General features: G+C 32.8%; 2 protein-coding genes across 8 annotated transcripts in view; one reads left to right on the top strand and one right to left on the bottom strand.

Annotated features, from left to right (window-relative positions):
• The window catches only part of LOC118189023 (transmembrane protein 126), a 33,094-nt gene extending 24,742 nt beyond the window's left edge, over positions 1–8,352 (bottom strand). For 2 of the 5 annotated variants that reach the window (XM_035359555.2, XM_085819056.1), the window contains exon 1: positions 7,766–8,144. The gene's annotated coding sequence lies outside the window, so the exon portion shown is untranslated. Of the gene's footprint in view, positions 1–7,725; positions 8,145–8,169 lie in introns of those variants that run through there. The other 3 variants (XM_035359557.2, XM_035359554.2, XM_035359556.2) reach the window with 3 other exon arrangements.
• A 309-nt stretch (positions 8,353–8,661) lies between these two features.
• Lamtor4 (Late endosomal/lysosomal adaptor, MAPK and MTOR activator 4) overlaps positions 8,662–23,659 on the top strand; it is a 45,277-nt gene continuing 30,279 nt past the window's right edge. Inside the window, exons 1-2 of one of the 3 annotated variants that reach the window (XM_035359559.2) lie at positions 8,662–8,723; positions 16,543–16,624. In XM_035359559.2, the coding sequence (XP_035215450.1) occupies positions 16,547–16,624 (78 nt within the window). In that variant the 5' untranslated portion in view covers positions 8,662–8,723; positions 16,543–16,546. Of the gene's footprint in view, positions 8,724–8,930; positions 9,121–11,490; positions 11,557–16,542; positions 16,625–23,659 lie in introns of those variants that run through there. The other 2 variants (XM_035359558.2, XM_085819057.1) reach the window with 2 other exon arrangements.

The raw sequence follows: 23,659 nt of genomic DNA, 5'->3' as shown, positions 1-23,659 counted from the left end.
ATATAATAATATGTAGTGAAAAATTATCTTCATTTATCGCAAAATTAGAAATTTTGATACGTCGAGTAGAAAAGGGGAATTTTGCAGACTTTCCCCTGCTTGATTCTCTTATTGCGAAAAATGAAAAGAATACAATTATACCCGACATTGTAATACATTTGAGACGATTGAGCGAATCATTCAATGGATATTTTTCTACCGGAAGTGTTACCAAAACTCCGAGATGGATACTGGAACCATTTCTATTTGACTTAAATTTGATGGATGAGAGTGATCTGAAAAAAGATCAACTTGTCGAAATGCGAGCAAGTGGACATGTTCAAATGGATTTCGAACAATTAGAATTGCAACAATTCTGGTGTTCACAGTTACAACGTTATCCAGAGTTGGTGAACGGAGCACTGCAGTTACTCTTACCCTTTGCTACCACCTACTTGTGCGAAATGGGATTTTCATCGCTTTTGCATATAAAAACTAAAGCGTGAAATCGCTTAAATGCAAGTGATGACTTACGCGTATGTCTTTCAAAAAAGGAACCTCACTTCACCAGTATAATAATGCACAAACAACAACAGACTAATCACTAATAAAAATAATATTGTTTTGTATTTATATAAAATGTACAATGTTTTTCAATAAACAACAAGTTTCGCAAAAAATGTATTTTTCTAGACTAAAAAAATTAAAACACATTTTTCAATGGGTTGCGGAGATATATTTTCAGATTCAATGGGGTGCGACTCGCTAGAAAGGTTAAGAAACACTGCTCTAGATCATAACTGCAGGATTGCGGAACACTTCAGTAAATACGGGCAGCTTGTATTGTCATTAAAAAGTTACCTTTTATTGAATATTAAAATTTTAAGTGCATGAACAATTGACAGTATGATTATTAGATTGCAGTGGAAATTCTAGCATCTCATTAAAAATGTCAAATTAAATATATCAGCTTTCAGTTAGCAATCCATTCTTAATCTAGTATTCATGCATTATGCAACCAAAGAGTCACTACATTATGCCTAATATACATTGAGTAATCTATTACTTATATTAAATAATTCAGAAACTTGTAATAATCTAGTTTACAATCCACTAAAACAGTTAATGCTTTCTTCGGTACTTTTCCGTTTCGCAAATCTCGCCAAGCAGACTGTTGGCGACAACATACAGTATACACATAAAAAATTTTAGTTCTAAGAATTTTTTATTTTGAAGGCATAAACATATTAATATGATTTAAAATTTTGTAAAAAGACATTAAGAATTTACTATGCTTTCATGGTTCAACATCCTAATTCGCCGGTTCGTGTCACGTGACCCAAAGTGATCCCATCTCAAGTAACTGCACTACAAAAATAGAATTCTCTCAGTAATTATCTACATTAATTTCAAGTTAAATCTTAATTTGGAATACAAGTTTAAGTGCAAGAATCATTTCAGTTTGTACGAATAGCTTACTCAGAAATTATGTAAAACCGCAGTGCTTTACTTTGCTAGTGCATTCTAATTAGAAATGATCAATTTAACCTTTGACGTTACCTTTTCTGTGTTTCTGCTTTCGGGTGAGCGATAGGACTGCATCCTAATAGACTTTATTACTGCGAATGGTCTTAGGACATAAAATTGAACTATCTGGTAAAAATTCTATGTAATTGTATACCAGTATTGAAAGAAACAATCAATCTGATAAGAAATGGCTGTGACTTGTTTTGAAAATGAAGCGTAAAAGGTTACCAGCGAAGATATTCAGTTTGGCATTAGTTATACCATTATTGGCAACTTTATCCTTTGCGCCGGCAACACGGAAAAGTACCCTTTCTTGTAACATAAGCTGGAGTTGGTTTCTGAAGTAAATAAACCTACTTTAGCATATGTTTCTACAAAACATCTCATAATCACTCTGTACACACTTTATCTTATTTCCAATACATTTTGTTCTCATATACTAATGTATCACATATTAATGAATGATATGTTCTGAATGATTTCAGTGAAAATCTCAAAAGTTACTTTATTCAGATTCTAATTCAGTGATCTAAATTTAGTAATCAGGGCTCTCAAAATATATATGAAATTAAGGGAAGAACGAATACTGGATGAGTAAACAGACTCATTAATTTAATATCACATGACAGTTCACGATATCCCACATATTTTAGTACTTTATAATTATTTGCATGTTCACAAAAAAGTATTTATGAGGCAGACATGGTATACATATAGCATCCTCCCAGACAACTTTATACTTCTCTATTTATACTTTTTTCCACCAATATAACAGTAGATTATTATCCTTCCTATGCAAATTTAGTGCTTTAGCTAGGTGGTAGACTGCATACTGAAATTTTTGTTCCCTTTAGCAAAATCTCGGACTTGGCACAAATAACAACGGCGCTCACTTAAAGGCACATCACATGCCTCTTTTCACCATCTCATTATAGAATTTAAGGGCCAAGTTTGTGCACAATGCAAAATTTGTGCAGTTCTCTCTCTTTTTTTTAAACAAAAACAAATTGCTGTATACATGTGAAGAACAACAGTACAAAATCCGAAGAAACGTGCATGTCTTGTTTGGGGGGGGGGGAATTAATGGTTCTGGAATGCATGATTGAAATAGACAAACATTTTACTCCAAAGTCGTCTGCAACAAGTTCAAGACTTTTTGGTGAATGTGCAGATAATAAAAAAATACCATTCTTTATGTTCTACTGAATGTTCCAAATGCATCTAAAAATATCACTCTTTATGATCTATTGAATGTTCCAAATGCATCTCTCTAATAAAGGTAAAGTATGCAATATTTCATTAAAAAAGGAAAAGAAAAAAAACAAGCATTTTTACTTTAAGCATTACTTACTTGCAGAACTGCTACTTCATAAGTTTAAAAAACAAAAAGGGAGAACAAGCAGCAAGACTAATTGCTACATCAGATATTCTAGGCACACTCTTCTGTCAACTGACTGAATTATTTTCAGAATGAATAAAAAAAAAAAAAAAAAAAAAAAAAAAAAAGGGGGGGAGAATATTTAATTGCTATGCCAGATATTCTATGCAAGTTCTGTAAAATGACTTCAATTAAAATGATAAAATGCATTATTGCAGCCATCAGAATTTAAAAAAATTTAAGGTACAGGGATAGGGCACATATTACAAAGTATTAGGTCAAGTAAGGAGATCTGAGAAGTTGAGAAGAAAAACAAGATGACAAGGGGCATACTTTTGTATTAGAAAAATAACAATTTGAAAAGCAAGTAACATCTGCTCCATCAATTTGAAACAGCCTACATATGAAATGATAAAATTCAAAACTGATATGCATTCAACTGAAAGATATATTCACGGATAGGAAGAATGTTTAATTGCTATATCAGATATTCTGTACATTAACTTGAATTAAACTGATAAAGTACAGTTTAAAGTATTTACAGAATGCATTATTGCAGCTATCAGAATTTTAGAAATTTAATATACAGGGATAGCCCAACTATAACATTTACTGTTTATAACTTCCCAAACCAAAATTAATAAGTTAGGAGATCTGAGAAAGGCTAATCTTTGGAATATGGTACCATAGTTTGGCGACATTTTGGTAAGGCGATAAAGGTTACTAGCTAGGACTTTAGCAGTGTACATGGATAAAGTCAAGAGTGTCTGCAATGCCATTTTTGTGCAATTCTGGGATGTTTTTTTAAGTGAAAATAGGTCAACGTTTACATGGATACCGTGTACGTGCAATTCTTAAATACACGGCAAGCAGTGGGCGATTCTGCACTTTCTTTCAATTTCGCACCTAATCTTCGTCATGATTAAGCACTTTTGTTCCATAAAAGTTCTAGCATAAGCGTAATTCAGCTAGCAGATTGTTGGGAAAAAATGCCTTCTTTACTTCGAGAAAACAAAATGGCGTAAAAAAAAACACTTACTACCAATAAGTATTTGGACACCTAATGCAAATGACGATATCTGCGGTCCTATGGTACGCCACGGACTCCGCCGGTATATATCGTGTAGGAAACAGCATTGGCTTTAGTCGCATGCAAGATGCCTTGCAGTTCGGAGCTCTCTGATTTCGAGAAAGGTATAATTATCAGGTATCACAAATGTGGCCGATTCTTAAGGGATACATCTAGCGATCTGGAGTACCCAAAATCGACAGTGGCCTATGTGATTAAGAAATGAAAGGTGAGCAGTGATTGTCGGAATGTGCTCCGAGTCGGCAGACCAAGAAAACTGGGAGATAGACCGACGAGTGCTGTCCAGAGAAATTCGGAAGAATTGCACCCAACCGATGGCCCTCATCCGCGAGGAGTTTCAACAGGCATCCGGGAGTATTGTTTCATTGAATACCATCCGTAAGGAAGCACATCTGCTAGGTTTTCATGGTCATGCTGCTGCCCATAAGCCTTTGATGAAAAAGTCCAACCGCACTGCTAGGTTAATGTGGTGCAAAGCACATCGAAATTGGACCGTAAATCAGTGGAAACGGGTTCTTTGGAGTGATGAATCAAGCTTCACCCTTTACCGTTCGGATGGCAGGATCTGGGTCTGGCGTCTACCTGGAGAATGTCTCCTGCCAGAATGCATTGTGCCAACAGTCAAGTTCGGCGAAGGTGGAATTATAGTCTGGGCGTTTTTCTCCTGGTATGGGTTGGGACCCTTGGTCCCCATTCATGGTAAGCTCAACTCCGATGCCTACTGCACTATTTTGAATGACAATGTGCTTCCTATGTTGTGGGAGTTTTACGGGTTGGACCCCGTAAAAGACGACAATGCCAGTTGTCATGTTTCGACGTTAACCAAGGCGTGGTATGGTGCCAATGGAGTTCATCGAATGGACTAGTCTGCCCAGAGTTCAGACCTGAACCCTATCGAGAACCTCTGGGACGAGTTGCATCGCTGAATTCAGGGGTGCACTACCCGTGCAAAATCTGTGAAGGAACTTCTATGTCTTCTCTAAGCCGAGTGGAAGAAAATATCACTAACTGTCATACAAAGACTAGTGGAAAGTATGCCCCGGAGGATCCATGCTGTAATTACCTCTCGTGGAGGCTCTAACAACTATTGATTTTGAATAAAGTTAGTTTTTCTTTTCTATCACAGGTGTCCAAATACTTATTGGTAGTCAGTGTAGCAGGTTGCTGTAGCAGGGTTGGTCGCCAAATTTTCGCGAAGTTACCATAATTCGAAGATTAACCCTGAGAAATTAACAGGAAAAACATATAAGGCTTTCGTAAATGATGCTTTTAAGTTCCAATGCCAGAGCTGGAATTGCAGCAGTAGGCAGAGATGCTGTGATTGCTAATCAGTACATTGATACCATGAGCTCTATTTTTTTCTGCCAAGGCCTGGGCCCTCTGGAAGCTTTTGGATAAACTAAATGCAAGCGATAAATTCATTATCCTCACAAATAGCATGTCAGTAGCTAAAGCTATTGACTGTGTTCATAAGAAGTCAAATTCTCTCATCCTTAAGTTGTATGGTTTGATGAAAGCTTTTCACTCTCTTGATATCGTTTGGGTCCCAGGCCATAGAGGTGTAGTACTGAACGAATATGCTGATAAGCTGGAAAGAGGGGAAAATGTCTAAAAGGTAAGCGATCTCTCTGCAGAAGATGCAAGTAGCTTCCTCACTAGGGCCATCAAAGATGAGAATGTCAATAGCTGGCTTACCTCCTGTATAGTGCACAGGTTCAGCTACTGTAATATTTATAGAGTGGAACAAAAGACGAAACATTAGTAGAGCAATGAAAGTCACAATTAGTAAAGCAACACTGCAGATGCTAGATACAAAAGAGCTCATACAGATATCGAAGATCCAACTCTCCTTATTATGATAAGTGTTTACTGATCGACAGCACGGAACATGTATTTGTTCATTGCAAGAAATACGAGAAAGCCAGAGGCAAAATGTTAAGGAAAATGAAATTGGGAGATATAAACCTAATGGCCAATTTGATTGCCCACTGCAATAAGAATCCCTGGCGTTATCGAATTTTAGGGAACTTTATTACTAAATGCATTCAGAATTCTTAAATACTTTTACAGGACTGACGTTCTCTCTGGAGTGAAGGAAATGCGTCCGTAAATAACTAAATAAAAAAAAAGTTCATTGTGCATGCATAGGAGCACAAGGTGCCGAAGGGAAGCCAAGCTTTACAAAATAGAACATGTAATCATTTTGCATACTTTGTTCAATTCATCACTAAGGAATTGTTTATTGATAAAATATTGAACTTGTAAATGAACATTATTGTATAGCTTCCTTTTTATCCTTCATCAGATGACATGAGATACTTCTTTATATAAAAAAAATAACAATTTGAAAAGCAAGAATTATATGCTCCATTTATTTGAAACAGCCTACACACGAAATGCTGAAATTCAAAATTGACATACAATTAGCAACTCAAAAATTGCTAACTATTCAAATGAAAAAAAGCATTTTTTTATCTTTCTAGTAAAATATTGTAATAAATGAAGTAGATTCTGTAATTATTAAGAAACTAGAATAATACTGTATACAGCTTACTAGATATTTATCAAGAAGCTGCAAATGTAGAAGCCATTTACATAAATTATTAGAGGTGGGAAGTATCTTAAACATGAAATTTACGTCACTGAAGCTTCATATAAAGACAAAAAACACTTTTATCATAATTTAAAGTTTCTTGTCAAGAGAAAAATTGAAATCTGCACTTCATGAAAGTATATTTATGATTATTTTTAAAAATATACCTATATTTAAAAAAAAAAATCAGATTTAGTAAAAGAAGTGCATGATTAAAACTCTTAAATCTTGAAGTTCATGTTCCCAATATAATTTGACAAAATATATTTGAGTAAGAATTTAAATGTTTTACATTTTTTAAAAACAATGATAAATATGGAAGAACTATTTCAAGAATTAATACAAATTAACATAATTTGTGGAATACAAATTCTCTCCAGAAAATTAGAAGTTTGGCATTTGGAACCACCAAGAGATTATACTGGCGATTCATGTCAACCGAAATTGCAAAAATTGTGTTCTTTATTTAAATGACCATTTCTGCTAGTTGTCACTAAAACTAATCTATCCAAAGATTTCAGTACACACACTTAATGGATTTTTTGATTAGGATTTAAAATAATCATATGATTAAAAAGCATGACGATTTGAATTTTCGAACCTTAAATTTTTTAAAAAATATATATGGGATCTGAATATTTTATTCCAGCTGTTCAAACTGAAAAACAGGTTCATTACGCTTAATAAAAAAACAGCACACTAAATTGTCATGGTCGAATAGGAAAAGCACAGCCTTAAAATAGTAGGCAATTTACTAAGGATAATATTTTGATAATTAACATATTACTTATCCAAGTTCATTCTTATTAGAATTTCTGCTTCCCAGTTTCATTCTGTTTATAATTTTATTATTATATCAAATATACCTACTTACACTATAAAATACACTACCTAATACACTCTATAAAAAACTTGCAGATCCACAAATTAAGTCTGAACTTTTCCAAGCACAAAATTTCATACATTTATGCTTCTTGAACCAAAAATTATAAATAGAATTCTTTACCGTACCACACTTAACATTTGCCTAAGGGGTTAATTTTTCCAAATGTTTTTCCCAAGATTATGAAATTCCCCCTTTTTTTTTTAACAGTATACTTGAAGAAGTGAAAAAAAAAAAAAACAGCGTAAATTTTATCTAAATAACAATCTTATTACATTCTTTTGTAATAAAGGTTATTCTTTTCAAGATTACTACTTTTTGCTCTGTCGCTTCAGCTGTTCATCCCTAAAAAGTTTCATAACTTCCGGAGATTGTAGTAATGCTGCTTTTTTTTCATTTAGAACTTCCTCCAAAATAGAATTTTTCATGTAATCTGAAGAACAGTCTGCAGTTAATTCTCGTCCTGAACTTAAGTTCACAGAGCTTTCATAACAAGATCCTTCAAGTTTGGATGTTTTACTTGCGGAAAACTCAGCAGAACGAGTATAAGCAAAGCTGGATGATTCGTTGTCCGTGGTAATACGAGAATCTGATTCTGTTTTGATACCGCACGATTTTGATTTAAGCTGATAATTTGTTACGCATTTCTTTTTTGAATGTTTAACTTTGGACATTCTCAAGGGCACTAAAAAAATTAATGATTATTAAATTTAATTTACCTATTCAAAAGCATTAGCCGTTTACTTTAAATATGTTAAAAAAGACGGTAAACTACACTGGAACTCAAAAGTTTACATTTCAGTTTCAAAATACTAAACTGCAAACATAATTTCAAAATTTCCATTTAATTTCGAAGCATCAGACTGAAAACTCAGGTATGGATATTGCATTAAACACGCAGAGTTGAGCATGAAAACTCCTGAAAAGCGCACATATGAAAATGAAGCGGAAATGAGGCGGATTCAAATAAAAATATTTTTGTTTATATTAAAAAATATTGTTTAAGTCTGCGTAATATTTTTTTTTGCTATAAGAAAAATATTAGAAATATAAGAAAATATAAAGAATAATATGAATCTGACTACATATCATAAGATTTTTCACATGACAAGAAGCAGAGCTTTAGAAGTGAAACCTATTTTGATTGGCCAAAAAAGTTTCGGGAGTCTAATTTGGCTCATTTATCGCCTTTTTGTTGATATTTATGAAGTCCCATATTTGATTTATGAATCAGCAGAATTTGTACTATAAATTAATTTAATTTCCAAGAAAGGTAAAATAATCGTACGCCTTAAAATTCGAAAAACTTTAAAATGACAAAAATATTTTCATACGTCATTTTCAGTGCAAATGACTAAAATTCTTGTATTATATCAAAATGCATTCGACTTTATTTAAGTACTGATATAAATTTAGGAAGTGGGCAAGTATTTCATACATGGGTACATTTTGTTAAAAACTCTGCAAATGAATTCCAAGACTTTTCTCATTTAGGCTTAATCCTAGTATACGGTGCACATGACAGTTGGCGATGAAGAGGAGTGTTGCAAGCTTTAAACACGGGTTAATCTCTCAACTTCGTTTAGTAATAGTTCCCCCGAAAATTTGCGTTTACCTCTGTTTTAAAGTGAAAAAAACGTGTTTGTGAAGTTAAGATATCACAACCTTTGGTGAGTAATTTCAAATTATGTGAGAGTTTCATTTAATTTCAACCATATCTTTTCTAAAAAATTCAGGGCTTGGCGTGCGTATGATGATGTGTGTTGTCAAAGGTTCGGTTCATAATTTTCTCATTTTTTAGCGAGAGTTTATTTTTCAGAAATAAAGATATAGACTCTTAACCCGGCGGAAGGCGCACCAAGAAAAGTTACTAGAACGGGCGCGTGAGGTATCACATACCCCAATATTTAAAATACAATAAAAATAGTATTATTTAGTTTTAAAACTTTTTTTTTGTTTTGTTCTCGTGTATTATAAACAAGTGAATAATAATTGGGTTTCAAAAAATTAATTTCCGAAATAATCTTAGAGTTAAAATTAAAATAGATGAAAATAATAAACATCATGCCTCTAAGTTTCATTGCATCTCTAATACACCATGCTTTTTTTTATTTCTTCACACTTTGAACGAAATACATTCATGTGTTCTTGGCACAGAATGTTTTCACATTTTAAACATTGCATTCACATTCTTCTGTCCTTGGCGGGAGGGCAAAGAATTTAACACATCTTTCATACTTAGTTGTTTCTAATTTCATGTATTCGTTTTAATTCTTCATCGAAACTTCTGCTTTTCTTTTGCATGCAGTACCTCAATTTCTTGGAAAAGTATTAATCTCTGATCTTTGTTCAATACTTTTTTTCATTAATTGTAATGGTAAGTCCTTCAAAAACAGACTTCTGTTTCTTGTTGGTGGATTAGCAGTTGAATGTAATATAATTCAAACATTTATTACAGCAACATTCAGTGCAGGAAAGAAAATTGCCATTGGCCACCTTCTCCTTATTCTGGCAATTGAATAATTGGCTGACATTTCATCTCCCATATCCACTGCTCCTTTAGTCATATTATTAAAACATATAATTCCCGAAGTTTTATTTTCTCCAATAGTATCATCTATAGCATGATCGTTATATAATGTTGAAAGCATAAGAATAGTTTTTAATTTTTTAGGAACATCAGGAATTAATGTTTTTTCTTTTTCGAAACCAAAACATTGTAGAAAATATTCTTAGTTTCATCTTCAGTTTCCGAAAAGCAATCTTCATCGCTTTCAAATATTTCTAATAAATCTCAAATGCGTTGCATCTCCAGTTCATAGGGACTCATTCTTTTTGCCATAATGCAGATAGAAATTTTTAATAATTTAATGTCAAGTACTTTAAAATTACTTAGTAGAAATATTTACTGTTACACTCTAGAAATAAACTTCTGACCTAAATATTCAGTCAGAAAAACACTTACACGGACAGGCACGTGGGGTGTGTCATACCCCAGTTCCAACAAAATACCGATAAATCTTTTTCTGAAACACACAGGCAAAGAAAAAGTGGTTCTGAAAGTCAACCATAACTAGAAACTCAGCTACTGAAAGTAGCACAGAATTTCAGTTTCACAAGTTAGGAATATTCCACTTTTATGTAGGGTTGGGGTATGATACACCCCACGCTCCTTCCCGAGGGTTAAAAATGTTGTTTTTTTCTGTCCAGCTATCATTAACATAAAAGTTATGGAATAGATTTAGAATAATTCGTTAAAAAGTAGATAAAACAATCTCATATTTCGTATTTAAAATATATATACAGAAATGTGGTTGTATTCTAAAAGATAAAACTCGGTGAAAGATGCAGAATGCTGGACAAAATATGAATTCATGTTGGGACTGGGGAAGGGGGGAAAAACTTAATTTTTCAAGGTTTATAATTTACAGTTCCGTAACTTCCTATCTTATCATTTAAAGTTATCACTATTTTTTGTGTTAGTGTGTCATAGTGTATAAATATGTGAATAATTATAACTGAAGAATTAGCATATATTATCAAAAATAATTCTTTGATATCTATGTAAATAAAATATTACTAAAGATTGATTTCATTAAAAAAAAAAAAAAAAAAAAAAAAAAAAGAATTTTTTGCTTTATTTCTGTCAGAATAAGTATCTGTTTTGTAATTTAACTAAAAGACAAAGAAAAAAGTACAAAATTCTAAAGTTTAAATTGCTATCGGTAAATTCTTGAATGAAAATCATGCAGAACCTTAAAATTTTTAATACTTAAATTATTCCACCAAAGATAAAATATAAAAGGGAAAAATGAAATTATATTTTCATTATCTGCATCTACTTCCAGTATTAAGTAGAAATGCTGGTTCAGGTGTGGCATATAACAATCGCATATCGTAATTTTTTATGTTGCATTGCCATTGGTTTTGTTTTCAGATAATGCCACATTTCGTTCCCGTTTAAAGACATTTTTCTTGATGCCAGGATCTTGTAACTGAAAATACACCATGTTGTCTGGAGGCATATCCTATTCAAAGTATGATTCTTGGAACAATACGATGAATACAATGATGGGATGGAGGTGTGTCTTCTGAAAGAGAACCATGTAATTCTATTCATATTTTAGAAGTTATTAGCTGGATTTTGAGAGTCCTGTACATGGCTGTTTTATGGGCTGAATTATAAAAAAAATTCGGTGACTTTGACTGCTGGATAGTCAAGTTTTTACTCTGCCATTAGTGAAATTTAATTTTGTATTTGTACCTTATTATGCAGTGTTCAATATCATTTCGGCTAATCTTTGGAATATGGTAACAGGTAGTTTGGCGACATTTTGGTAAGGCGATAAAGGTTACTAGCTAGGACTATGATGTGTATTTGGACAAAGTCTAGGGAGTGTGCAATCCAAGGTTACTAGCTAGGACTATGATGTGTATTTGGACAAAGTCAAGGGAGTGTGCAATCCAAGTTTGTGCTGTAAAAGTATATTTTAGGGTACTCCTTGGCGAAACTTGGCAATTTTTGGCAGTACATGGATGCCGAATTTGTGCAATTCTTTGACTTATTATTTTGGCTTGCATAACAATGATTTTTGCGCCAAAAATCGCCACTACACAAAGACAAAGAATTGCACAAATTCGGTATCCATGTGCATATCAACCTATTTTCACTTAAAAAAATTCCCCGAATTGCACAAAAATGGCATTGCACACTCCCCTTGATTTTATCCATGTACACATCAACCTATTTTCACTTTAAAAAAAAATCCAAGAATTGCACAAACTTGCATTGCGCACTCCCTTCACTTTGTCCATGTACACATCGATATATATTTTCACTTAAAAAGTCGAATGAGCACCCAATCCTACAATACAGGCAAACAAAAAATTACTACATTTCAAACCAAACAGTAAAATAACTTAAAAAAGGAAAAACATGTTATACATTTAAGCACTACAAAAAGCAAATATCCACTTGCTCTATTTAGAAGTTCCTTTGTCTTTAATCTGTGGCACACAAATTCCTTAACAGCATCAAAAAACTTCCTAAAATTATCTGAACTCGAATTCGTATATTGGCGTCGCCACATCTGAACTTTTCTTCCTACAAACCCATTCAAATCCATCTACACGGTTTTTACGTTCGACTAGATGCATATCTTTCCTACATATAGGACACTTATAATGGCTACTAAGTAAACATTCATTTGCACACCAGTCAGTTAATGCTCTTTTCCCCCCTTTCGTTCCAAATCATACAGAAACTTCAAATTAATCTTACTACATTCAGCCATTCTACCGTCTAAACAATAAAACCAGCACACACCACAAAAAGCACTTACAAAACATCCCATGATTCAAAATTTTTCAGAATCGTGCACCCGATTACGTCACAATAGGGTTTTCATAACATTCAGGCTACCATAAATGTAGCAACTTATCGATAAACGAAACAACAACCATAATACAAGAGGTACCTTAAAGTCTACTAAAACCGTTTGTGCAATTCTTTGATGTTTTTTGAAGTGAAAATAGGTTGATGTGTACATGGATGCTGAGTTTGTGCAATTCTTTGACTTGTTATTTTCAAATTGGCAATTTTGAGAAACGTGCGAAGCAGTGGATGATTCTGCACTTTCCCCACTTTAACTCCTTAACTAACCTTTTTTTTTTCTGTTTCCTTGCAAAAATTATCCATTTTTTTACTATACTTTTAATTAGCAGAACAAGAGATTTTACAAATATTTTTCCGAAATTTCTGTATTTTTTAATATTCTAATGAATTCAAAATAACTGGTAAATAATTGTTGTAAGTTAATTTGTTAGTATGTTTTTTGTGCCGAATGAACAAAGAAATATTTTTGAAATAATTTTGGATTTTCTAATCATAAATTGAATATATATTTGTGTAGGAGAAATGTGAAGGATGTTATTTAAAATAAGAAAAATACACACAAAAAATAATTGCTTCAAATTAGAAAGTGTGATAGACCTTGAAACATGGCATCACGTAAAAAGGCATGTTACAATCTGGGCGAAAATAGTTTGTTTCTACAAGATTTTTAGTGAAGTCCTAAAAGAACGAATTTACAAATTATTTATGTGTTATCCTGCCAAACTGTGAAACAGGCTGAATGACTAACTTAATGCATTTGGCAGAGATGAAAATACCCGCACATGCTTTTGGACAGGTACCTAGATGCTGAGTTGAATGAGGTGTAGTATAAAACTTGTGTTTTCTCATAGCAAAAGACTGTGAAGGTCACCAGCATAGCCACAAAAAACACTGCGAGTTTATTCAGAATAGATAAAAAAAATGTGTGTCCTGAATCGGGATAATTATTTTTAATGACTGATTTAATTCAAAATAAGTAGGCAAGCAATTATATTTTTGAAAACATATAAAATTTTAAATTAAATTTTGCATAAAATCTCTGTTAATTTAGGGCTTTTCTCTTTAATCCTGTGTTTTACATGGTTTTTTTTTTTTTTTTTTTTTTTTTTTTTTAAGTCTATTTTGCATGGGATGTTTTCTTTTTCTGTAAATTGATTTGTCTCCATGAATGGAAAATCTAATAGAACTCTGATCCCGAAAAGAAGCAAAGCTGAAATAAAACCAATTGATGCTATGAATGAGGTTCCAATTTTGACTCTTTAAACTTTGTTGACCTAAAATTAGAAGGAAAAAAGATGAAGAATATTTCATAATTTTTTTGCAGAAAGTTTCTGTTAGCATTTTCCACTTTGAGACCCTATAACGGCTAAAGTGCAGAATCGGCCACTTATTTGATTGATGTTTGTTTAGTGCTTTTTTACAAGAGTAAGAAGAATTGGATTTTTGTCAATTTTCTTTGACTTTTTAAGTGAAAATAGGTCGATGTGTACATGGATAAAGGGAGAGCACAATGCCATTTTTGTGCAATTCTGGAATGTTTTTTTGAGTGAAAATAGGTTGATGTGTACATGAATACCAAGTATTTGCAATTCTTAAAAACGCGCCAAGCAGTGGGCGATTCTGCACTTCCCCCCTATAACTATGTGCTAATATTTAATCCAGCCGGGAAAAAATGATTGTCAATCAGAAACTCTTGAATTATTTATCATATTTTTTGGAGTACTATAAATCATGGGGAGTTGGCAGAGGTAAATTTTTTTTTTTTTTTTCATCTGAAGTCTATTTACGGTACTGCTTATAGATCAGGCGAGTTATTTATTCACAGTGGTTAGAGAAGATCTAAGGGTGCCCTTTCTATTATCGCAAAATTGTTGTTACATTTATCACCAAGTTATTTCGTTTATGGTAACCTGAGTAGTTGAATGTTATGGAATCTTTATTATGACATAATTGGTTGCGTGACTGCTGTGAATTTTGAATGATAAGAAAAAAATTTGTAAGGCCTTGTGCTGTGTGTTGGATGGAATTTCGTTGCTTGTTTTGTGGTTTAGACGGTAAAAGGGCTGAATGTGGTAAGATTAATTTGAAATTTTTTTACGATTTGGAACGAAAGGGGAAAAGAGCATTAATTGATTGGTGTGTAAATAAAGGTTTACTTAGTTGCCATTATAAGTGTCCTGTTTGTAGGAAGGAAATGCGTATGGTCGAACATCAGAGGATACTGGCACTATGGAGGATATTTTTTATTTTTATCTTGATGAATTAATGTGGTGATGTCAGTATACAGATTCTAGTTCAGATAATATTAGGAAGTTTTTGGACGCTGTTAAGGAACTTTGTTTGACTGAAGACAGGCAGATTTCTAAGTTAGATAAGTGGATATTGCCTTTGTGTAGTGCTACAATGAATTTCCTTTTTTATGTTATTTGATTGTTTGAATTAAAATGTAGTCTATTGAGAGTACATATTTTTTGTTGGCTGATGCTTTTTAAGTGAAAATAGATCGATATATTCATGGAAAAATTCAAGGCAGTGTGCAATGCCAAGTTTGTGCAATTCTCTGATGTGGCTTTGTGTAGCGGTGATTTTTGGCAAAAATCGCCACTACACAAAGACCAAATAACAAATCAAAAGAATTGCACAAACTCGGTGTCCAAGTGTCGCCAAAAATCGCCACTTTTCACCAAGGTGCACCAGTTAATATATTTTTACCATTCACAGCATTCAGGATACATAAAGTGGTAGGCTTCATCAATGCAATACATTATGTTTGTAAGTCTTTGCAGTTTGAATGCTGACAGAATGAAAAAGGTACTTCTTAAATATACGTATCATATTCAGCAGTACATAAGATTGCCAAGCAGTGTCCAGATATAATGACATTGTGGTAGATCTAGATTAATGAAGGAATGCTTAAAATTGTGATCATTTCAATAATATAAAAGATCTGAAATAGTTTAGTCTTTCAAAATTAGAAGCGGTAACAAATGCCAGAAGTTTTTTTTAGGAAACATTAAAATTGGAAGCACATTAGTTTTTGAAAAAAGAATAGTGGAAAACATTGTGACATGCAAAAGGTTGGCATAAACGAGGCATTGTGCAACTGTTTAGTGGAGCACAACATGCTTTAATTGAGGCCTAGCCGACATAATGTTAGTTTTCTTTTTTCTTTTTTAGAATATGTGAAGTTTTATTTCATAAATTTTTCATAATTTAAATAATATATAAGTTATTAAAAGATTTTTTAAATTTCATATGAAAGTTCATATCCACCAAATTCCTCAATTTTATCCACCAGCATGTGGATTTATATCTAACAAAAAATCTGAGCTCTAGCAATCATAGAATATGTATTGACGTTCTTTGACACTCAGTGACATCACAATCTCTCACTGAAATGACAGAACCAGTTTTGGCTGACTGCATTATTAAGGATTCAATCCCATTACTCTAATGAAATATAAATTGGTTTCATATATTGAAAGTCTCAAAAGCAGGAGAAGATTTGAAATTTTCATATTTGGCATGAATATAAATTGCATTTTTTAAAATCTATTAGAGTTTTACTAATAAAGTTAGATGGATTTGATATTGTAATATATAGATTGCTTTGCTACTTAATGATGCTTGTTTGCCACTTATATGTGCATTAGTTTCTCCCAGTTAGCATGTATCTGTAATGTTATTTATGTTTTAGCAAAATGACAACTTTTTCTGTTGATAAAATGCATCATCATGCTGGTTATCTTGTTATCAATGAAGATGGAGGCATAATAGCAGTATGTATTTATTTGTTTTAGTTCCTAATTTTGTTAAAAACTCTTGTAAATTTGAAAAATTTCAGAATTATAATTTTTGGATCTTTCCTCCCAAAAAAAAATTCGGGAGAAGGTTTTAAATTCTGTCATGAAATTACAGAGCTATCATATTTTTATTTTGGGAAGAATATCATAATTTAAAATGCTTAAGAAGTGATGAATTATGCTTGCATATAACATATAACAGTGATGTAAAAGTTTTATGCTGATCATCAATATTCTTCTAATATTTCTTTATGTACAAGAATTTAACAAGTAAGCTTTATATTGATCTAAAAAATTAACTTACTAGGATTAAGTTATAAAAAACTATCAGTATATTAAAACATATTTAAGCAGTTTAAAATACAAATTTTAATGTTATGAAATAAATAAGCATTGGAAAATAAAATACAGGAAAATAAAATGCTTACTTTTCAAGAAATCTTTCCAGTTTTCACATTGAAGTAATTAAGTAATTTTGCAATGGTTAATCCAAAGTATAATTGATTGAAGTAAAAAATTCAGTTTGTAGAAATTAAAAATTTTTCCAGTTTTGTCAATAGTTGCTTTCTGCATTTCTCCCACTTTTGCAATATTAGTTAAAGTTATGGTTTCCTGAATTAATGCATAATTTTGACAGTTAACCAGAACACTTAATTGTTGTGTGCTCAAAAGCATTGATATATATGCAAGAAAAGCAACCACTTTAAGCAAGATAATATTGTGCATTCACTAAAGAACATCATTAAATTTACTCTGTGGTACCCATCGGCGAATTGAATCTTTTTTTACCCCGAGATCGGCACCAGTTTCAAGATGGTGTTGATCCTTCTGCCCGCTACACAAAACCTAAACAAGAAGTCAAAGACTTACATAAACTCGGTGTCCATGTACACATCGAGCTATTTTAACCTAAAAAAAAATCAGAGACTTGCATAAACGAGGCATTGTGCAATGCCTTAACTTGGTCCATCTACACATTGATCTATTTTCACTTAAATAAAATCAGGAAGCTAAAAGAAGGTTAAAACTATCAATGTTAACCAGAAAAAAAATTCGCCGCTGTCTTAACAGAGATGAACAAATAACCAAACGTACACAAACAGGCAGTAATAAATAACCAAAAATACACACAGTGACAAATAAATATATGAAATGTCAATTTTTTAACATATCTTTTTTCACAAGCATACATTCACACTTCCCACCACCATCTCCCCCATCCTCTATGTAAGCAATTCAATTAAATTTTTGGTCGTTTCGGCTCATCCGCTGTTAATGGCAGATAAGTACGTCCAGATTCACGATTTCATCAGAATCGAAACCATCAACATTCATCTTCTTACTTACCTCAGACATACTCAAATGCTGTGACCCACATTTAAGTGCAACACGAATGCACGTGTTGATAAGCAACACAGCAGTTGATAAGGATAGTAAGAAAAAAAAAAAAAAAAAAAAACCTGGTCGATAATGAAAAGGTTGCTATTACAAAAAATAGCCAAAATTTCTATTTATCACAACACATTTGGCGATATTCTCAGAAATGACCACTTTTTAATGAAAAAACTAAAACAAACCACAGTTTTCCACACGGCTAGTTTCGGCAACATTAGGTTTACCGAAAAACCCATTTCAGGCAGAGGGCTTTCAGATTTCATGAACAATCAATACCACTTGGCGATTTTTTTCAGACACAAACCAAGCGGTACCTGCAGTACAGTAAAAATCAGCTAAACATCCTTATTAATAAAAACTTTCATCTGTCATTCTTACAAAAAAAGAATTATGGTGTAATTTTATGGAAAATAGCATACAGAAATTTTATTACAAATGATAGCGATAAAAACAAAATAGAGGAATATAAGCATAGTTAGTTTAAAATAATAATCTCGTTTCCTATGTGAAACATAAAAGGGTCTGACGAATTATCATGTACTGGTTTGATAGATTATAGCAAAGCACACTAGGTCTATCTGCCAAGATTCATATGGTCCTTAACAGTCCTTAAAAGTCCTTAGGTTTTTTTGGAATCGATTTTTGGTCTTTAATTTTGGCCAAAATCTGTAGAAGGTCTTAATTTTAAATATCTGAAATTTCTGTCTTTTTTTTATGACTGCCATTTTGAGTGAATTAGCATTTTGGAGAAATAATTTTGGCGATTCACTGACATATATGGTTATCCTTTGAATGAGTTATAATTTGTTCCTATTTCTAATATAAATGGTGGGATACTCGAGTTTATAAGCAAGAAGTGAAACAAAAGTATTTCAAAATTCATTTTTGCTAATGAAGAGCTCTTAAACAACTTTTCACTTTTGAGGATGTGAATTCCCATATTAAAAGGCTGTAAATTTGGCGACTTATCAACATTTTGGCGATTTTAAGATCAGTTTCTATAGAAAATTTTTAATTCCGAGATCTGGGAATTTTTCGCCGATTTTTTTTAAAACATTGCAACACTGATAAATTTCATTAAAATAATGGTAATATATTGAAATTATATTTAAAAAATAACATTAAAATAAAACGTTTTTATTTTTCATTGTCATATTAAAGTTCCATTTTGGCAACTTATACAATATTTTGAATCTGAAAAATAAGGTATAACTCTATAAAGCACAACTTTGGAAACGGTTCTTAGCAAAAGCAAATTAGCTATGTAATTAATTAAGAATGTTTTCTTTTTAATTTTTTCATAGTAAGCGTTTTTCCCATATATAATTGTATCAGACTATTATGAATTCTCAAATTATGTATAAGTTTACTCTATAAAATTAATTTTACACTTCCTCCTTCTTTTTTTTCAAAATATTTCTGCCTTTTTGCTGCTACAAAGTTGGTAGGGATAATGTTTCTTTAGGATGTTAGATATTGCAGCTTGAAAAGTTTAGAAAGATTCGAAGGCAAGATTTATAGATCTACGATTCTAGAAGATTCCAGAAATATGTGACAAAATGAAAAATGTCTCCTCAGTGTTAACATGTACTGGATGTATTTTGCAGAAAGTTTGCAATGAATGTCGTGCTTTTAAGAGAACACATCTGGAAGAAAAATAAAAGCAAAATATTTTGAATTAAAAATATGATATTTGAATGTTCTACTTCTGATACTAGAATCTTTTTCTTAACATGTTTAGCCCACCAGCAGCCGAGCAGTAAAGTCGCTGAACACTGGTAGTTCGGTCCGAGGTTCGAATCCCGCGAACGGGCTGTCTGCATGGGCGTTTTCGTGGTTTTCCCCATGTGTAACGTGTATATGAGCCAGCTTCCCTTAGAAAGTCCTCCACGAAAGCATCCCTCCCTTTAGGCAGATAGCCCTCGAGGCTTTGCCATAATTTTGCCATAATCACACACACACACACACTTAACATGTTTATCTTCCATTTGTTTTCTGTACTTTTGTCTAGATACAAGCATGAAAAATATCAGAAATGCTTCTAATCTTATCACATGGACAGGCATTATAAAAAGGAATTTTTTTAAAGCATCATACACAGAGCTGGCACTAGGCATTCTACTTGATGCAATCTCTGTGGATCCTAAATTCTGCTGCCTAGTGTCTTTCTAAATTCAGCTTCCAATGCCTGCTCTAAATTCTGAACGTTTTGCCATTTCTAGATTTTGTAGTTCGGTGTGTCACTAAATCCAAAAAATTCTGCCACACCAGCTCTGTAACTGATCCTTACCATATGTATTTCATATTTCTTCTGAATTTTCATATTATTAAAGAAATAAAATTAGCATCTTTTTCTATAGGTTCCAAAATGGATTTAGGTGTTTTTTTTTTTTTTTTTTTTTTTAAAAAAACATTATTTAAATCCAAAAATTCTAAAATGAAATGGAAACATGTTGAAGAAAGAAACTTAATACACAAAGAAAATTATTCTTCAAAGATATGTACAGTTATTATTATGTAAAGTTATTATTATGTAAATTACTCAGTTGTTTATGATTTCAGCCTTTCCTATAATTTCCCATTTCTGTTTCCTCATATGATAGAGTTACTGAGCCAGCTTAAATTAAAATTAAATTGTATAGTCTTTGACCACTTAGTCGACATTTCTAATTTGACTGTTCTTGTTTAATTACATCACCACGAGCTGTAACTGATTTTGTTAGCATCAGAACATGCCTTTATGTTCTAAGTTCTTTTTAAATAAGAGGCTTATTTAAACCTTCGTCTGATATTGTAGTTAACTTTCAGACATAGTTATGTTTTGCTTCACATCTGTCGGGAAGGGGGGTGGACTATTTAACTTTTACCAGATCAAGTAAACTCTGTGGAGAGGTTAACAAGTTAGGAGATAAAACATGCAGAAACTGGGAAGAAAATTGGTTTGCGTTTTCAAAGAAAATATCTAACTGTTAGAAAATATGTTTAAAAAGAAGGAAATCGATATATAAATTAGCCAAAATGTCTGGGTATGGATTCAAATTAAAAAAGATTCATAAATATTTTATTAAGTGTTGTTGCTACAAAACGTAAATGTTTTGTAGCTTTTAATGTGTAATTATCCTTATATCATTTAAGAATCGATGTCATAAATTGCATGTACAGTCGAATCCGGTTAATCGTACTGTCGGATAATCGGACCAGCTGCTTTTTCGCACCGAATCCTAAAGAGCCGAAACAAATCCTATGTGCGTAAACCTAATATTATTCGCTTTTTTTGACCAAAATTCCGTTTAATCGGACCAAAAAACGTGAGAGCGGATAAGAAACAGAAGACACAAGTTGGCAGCTTACAGCGGATGTACAAGTGGTCTGCGACATATGGGAGGATCTGTAGCTGCGCTCTCCAGGAGAGTGCTTTAGCAAAGGTCAGGAATTCTTTAAAGTGCATGACAAGACCAAAACCAGTGGAAGGTGAACATGCGAACCATTTTCTTTCACCTTTCTTAAAACAGAGCCACCCGTAGCCGCCAGCGAGAATATTGGTTCCACTGCGTCTTCGCTTTTCGAGGAAATGAACAATAGTGTCTGGCTCCACCTGAAAGGAATTCCCACCTGTCAATCATGATTTACACAAGAAAGCTATCATTTCACCACTCTTTTGGGATGATTTGAATGGCGAGCATTTTATCTTTGTCTTGACTTCAACATCTTGACCCTGAAACACCAAGGTTTCTTCAGACCACTTTAGCCTGTGAACTGTGCGCGTGTCTTGTCTCCCCTGCCAAAATGCCACGCCGGGACTTGACGTTAGCTGAAAAAATTGGTTTCCTGGATAAGATCAAGCAACAGCCACGAAACACTAGTCAGTGTCGCAAAGTTGCCACGCTACCTGGAAAACCGAAAAAAGTCTGGGAATTCAAAAATTGACCAAAATATCCAGGGAAAAGTCAGGGAGTTTAAATATTTTAGTCAAAATCTGGAAACGTCAGGGAATTTCATATGGCGATCCCCCCCCCAAACAAGGGTGTTTTGCGCCGACGTTGGAAGCGATCACTTTCTTGGCGATTTAATGTATCGCGTGAGCGTCATTCGGGCAGCTGGCATAGAGCCAATTTTCACAGTTCCAATTAGATTGTCTTTTAGAAAGGCAAAGCAAGTTTCCAGTAACCCCGAGAATCACATGTGCATGTGCAGTGCATGTTGAACTAAAAAAACACTTATTCTCATATAAAACAAAATCTGTTTAATCCTAGTATACGGTACTATGGAAGTTAGAATCAAATGATATGTTTGTTAAGAAGGAAAACTTCTCTGCAACAGGAGTGGCTCTGTTCCAGTGTAGAGGGAAACAGCTGCGCATGCACGAAATATCTGTCGTCAAAGCTCGAAGCCGGTGTTGAAGTTCAAAGGTCACATTATCAAGAGTTCATAAAATGAATATTGTTTAAAATTTCTTTAAACTTTAATGCAAAAGAAAATATTTTTTTGCACAAGTAAATTAATTAATAGATTAGTTATTTTGAGTGGGAAAAAAAAAAAAAAAAAAAAAAAAAACTACGAAAATCCATGTTTAAATTATTGTGAAAAATCAAAGAAGAAATGTTTTGTCAAAGAAGGCTTCTTCTTCACATGTATTCCTCAATTTCTTGCACACATCGCAGAGAGGATAATTCTGGCCACCAGGGTCCGTCGCCAAATCCCTTGGTGAATTTTCCCTCCGCTTTCTAGTGGCATAATAGCATTATGTCTATGGAACCTTTCTATCTTATATATACGTTCTTTGGTTAGAACACGTATCATTATACTACATGGGTTAGAATAACCTCCGTATCCTATTCTAACATCCATGTATGATATACACAGATTTGGCGACATGATGATGAGCAGTAAACTGGTCATTTTGGTGTTGGCGACAATTTTCAAAATCGTGCCAAAACCTTAGCGTATATTAGGGTTTTATTGCAAAATCTTTTAAAACTTCTTTATAATGTATGGTACACACGGGATTTGGCAACATGATGAGCAGTAAACGGGTCATTTCGGCTTTGATGACAATTTTCAAAATCATGGCAAGGCCTGACCATATATTAGCATTTTATCACAAAATCTTTTAAATCCTTTTTTTTTTTTTTTTTTTGGCCCTTTTTAATAAATGTCTTATTTGTCATTTTGCAGTAAAATAAAAAAATAGTAATCAGTCATCTAGGCTAACCATTAAATATAACTATCTTTGCTAAAATATCGTTGATTATTCTAATTCAATTTTAAAGTAATTATCTTTATTTTTATGTTATTCGTATCATTTAATGTTGCTTCTTCCCTCTAAATTTATTTATTATTAGTAAGTAATACTTTTAAATTTCAAGAAATTTTCTCTGGTATAATCCTGAAATTAATTCTAGCAGTATGATGACATACCATCACGAATTTTAATGCACATATTTTTTGCTTATGTATGCTGCTGAATAAATATAAAATACCTACCGTAATTTCCGGAAGAAAGGCCGCATCAGCGTAAACACCGCACTCGAGAAAAATGGTGGGGAAAAAATTAAAATTGCACAGAAACGCCGCAATAGATTAAATTGCACGTGACATCGTTGTAGGCCGTATAGA

Source organism: Stegodyphus dumicola, chromosome 6 (genome assembly GCF_044657685.1).
Source record: "Stegodyphus dumicola isolate Sdum_Otavi_A_Nest chromosome 6, ASM4465768v1".
Taxonomy (NCBI): Eukaryota; Metazoa; Arthropoda; class Arachnida; order Araneae; family Eresidae; genus Stegodyphus; species Stegodyphus dumicola.
The sequence above is the reverse complement of the archived record's forward strand: the minus strand, read 5'-3'. Positions and strand labels throughout refer to the sequence as shown.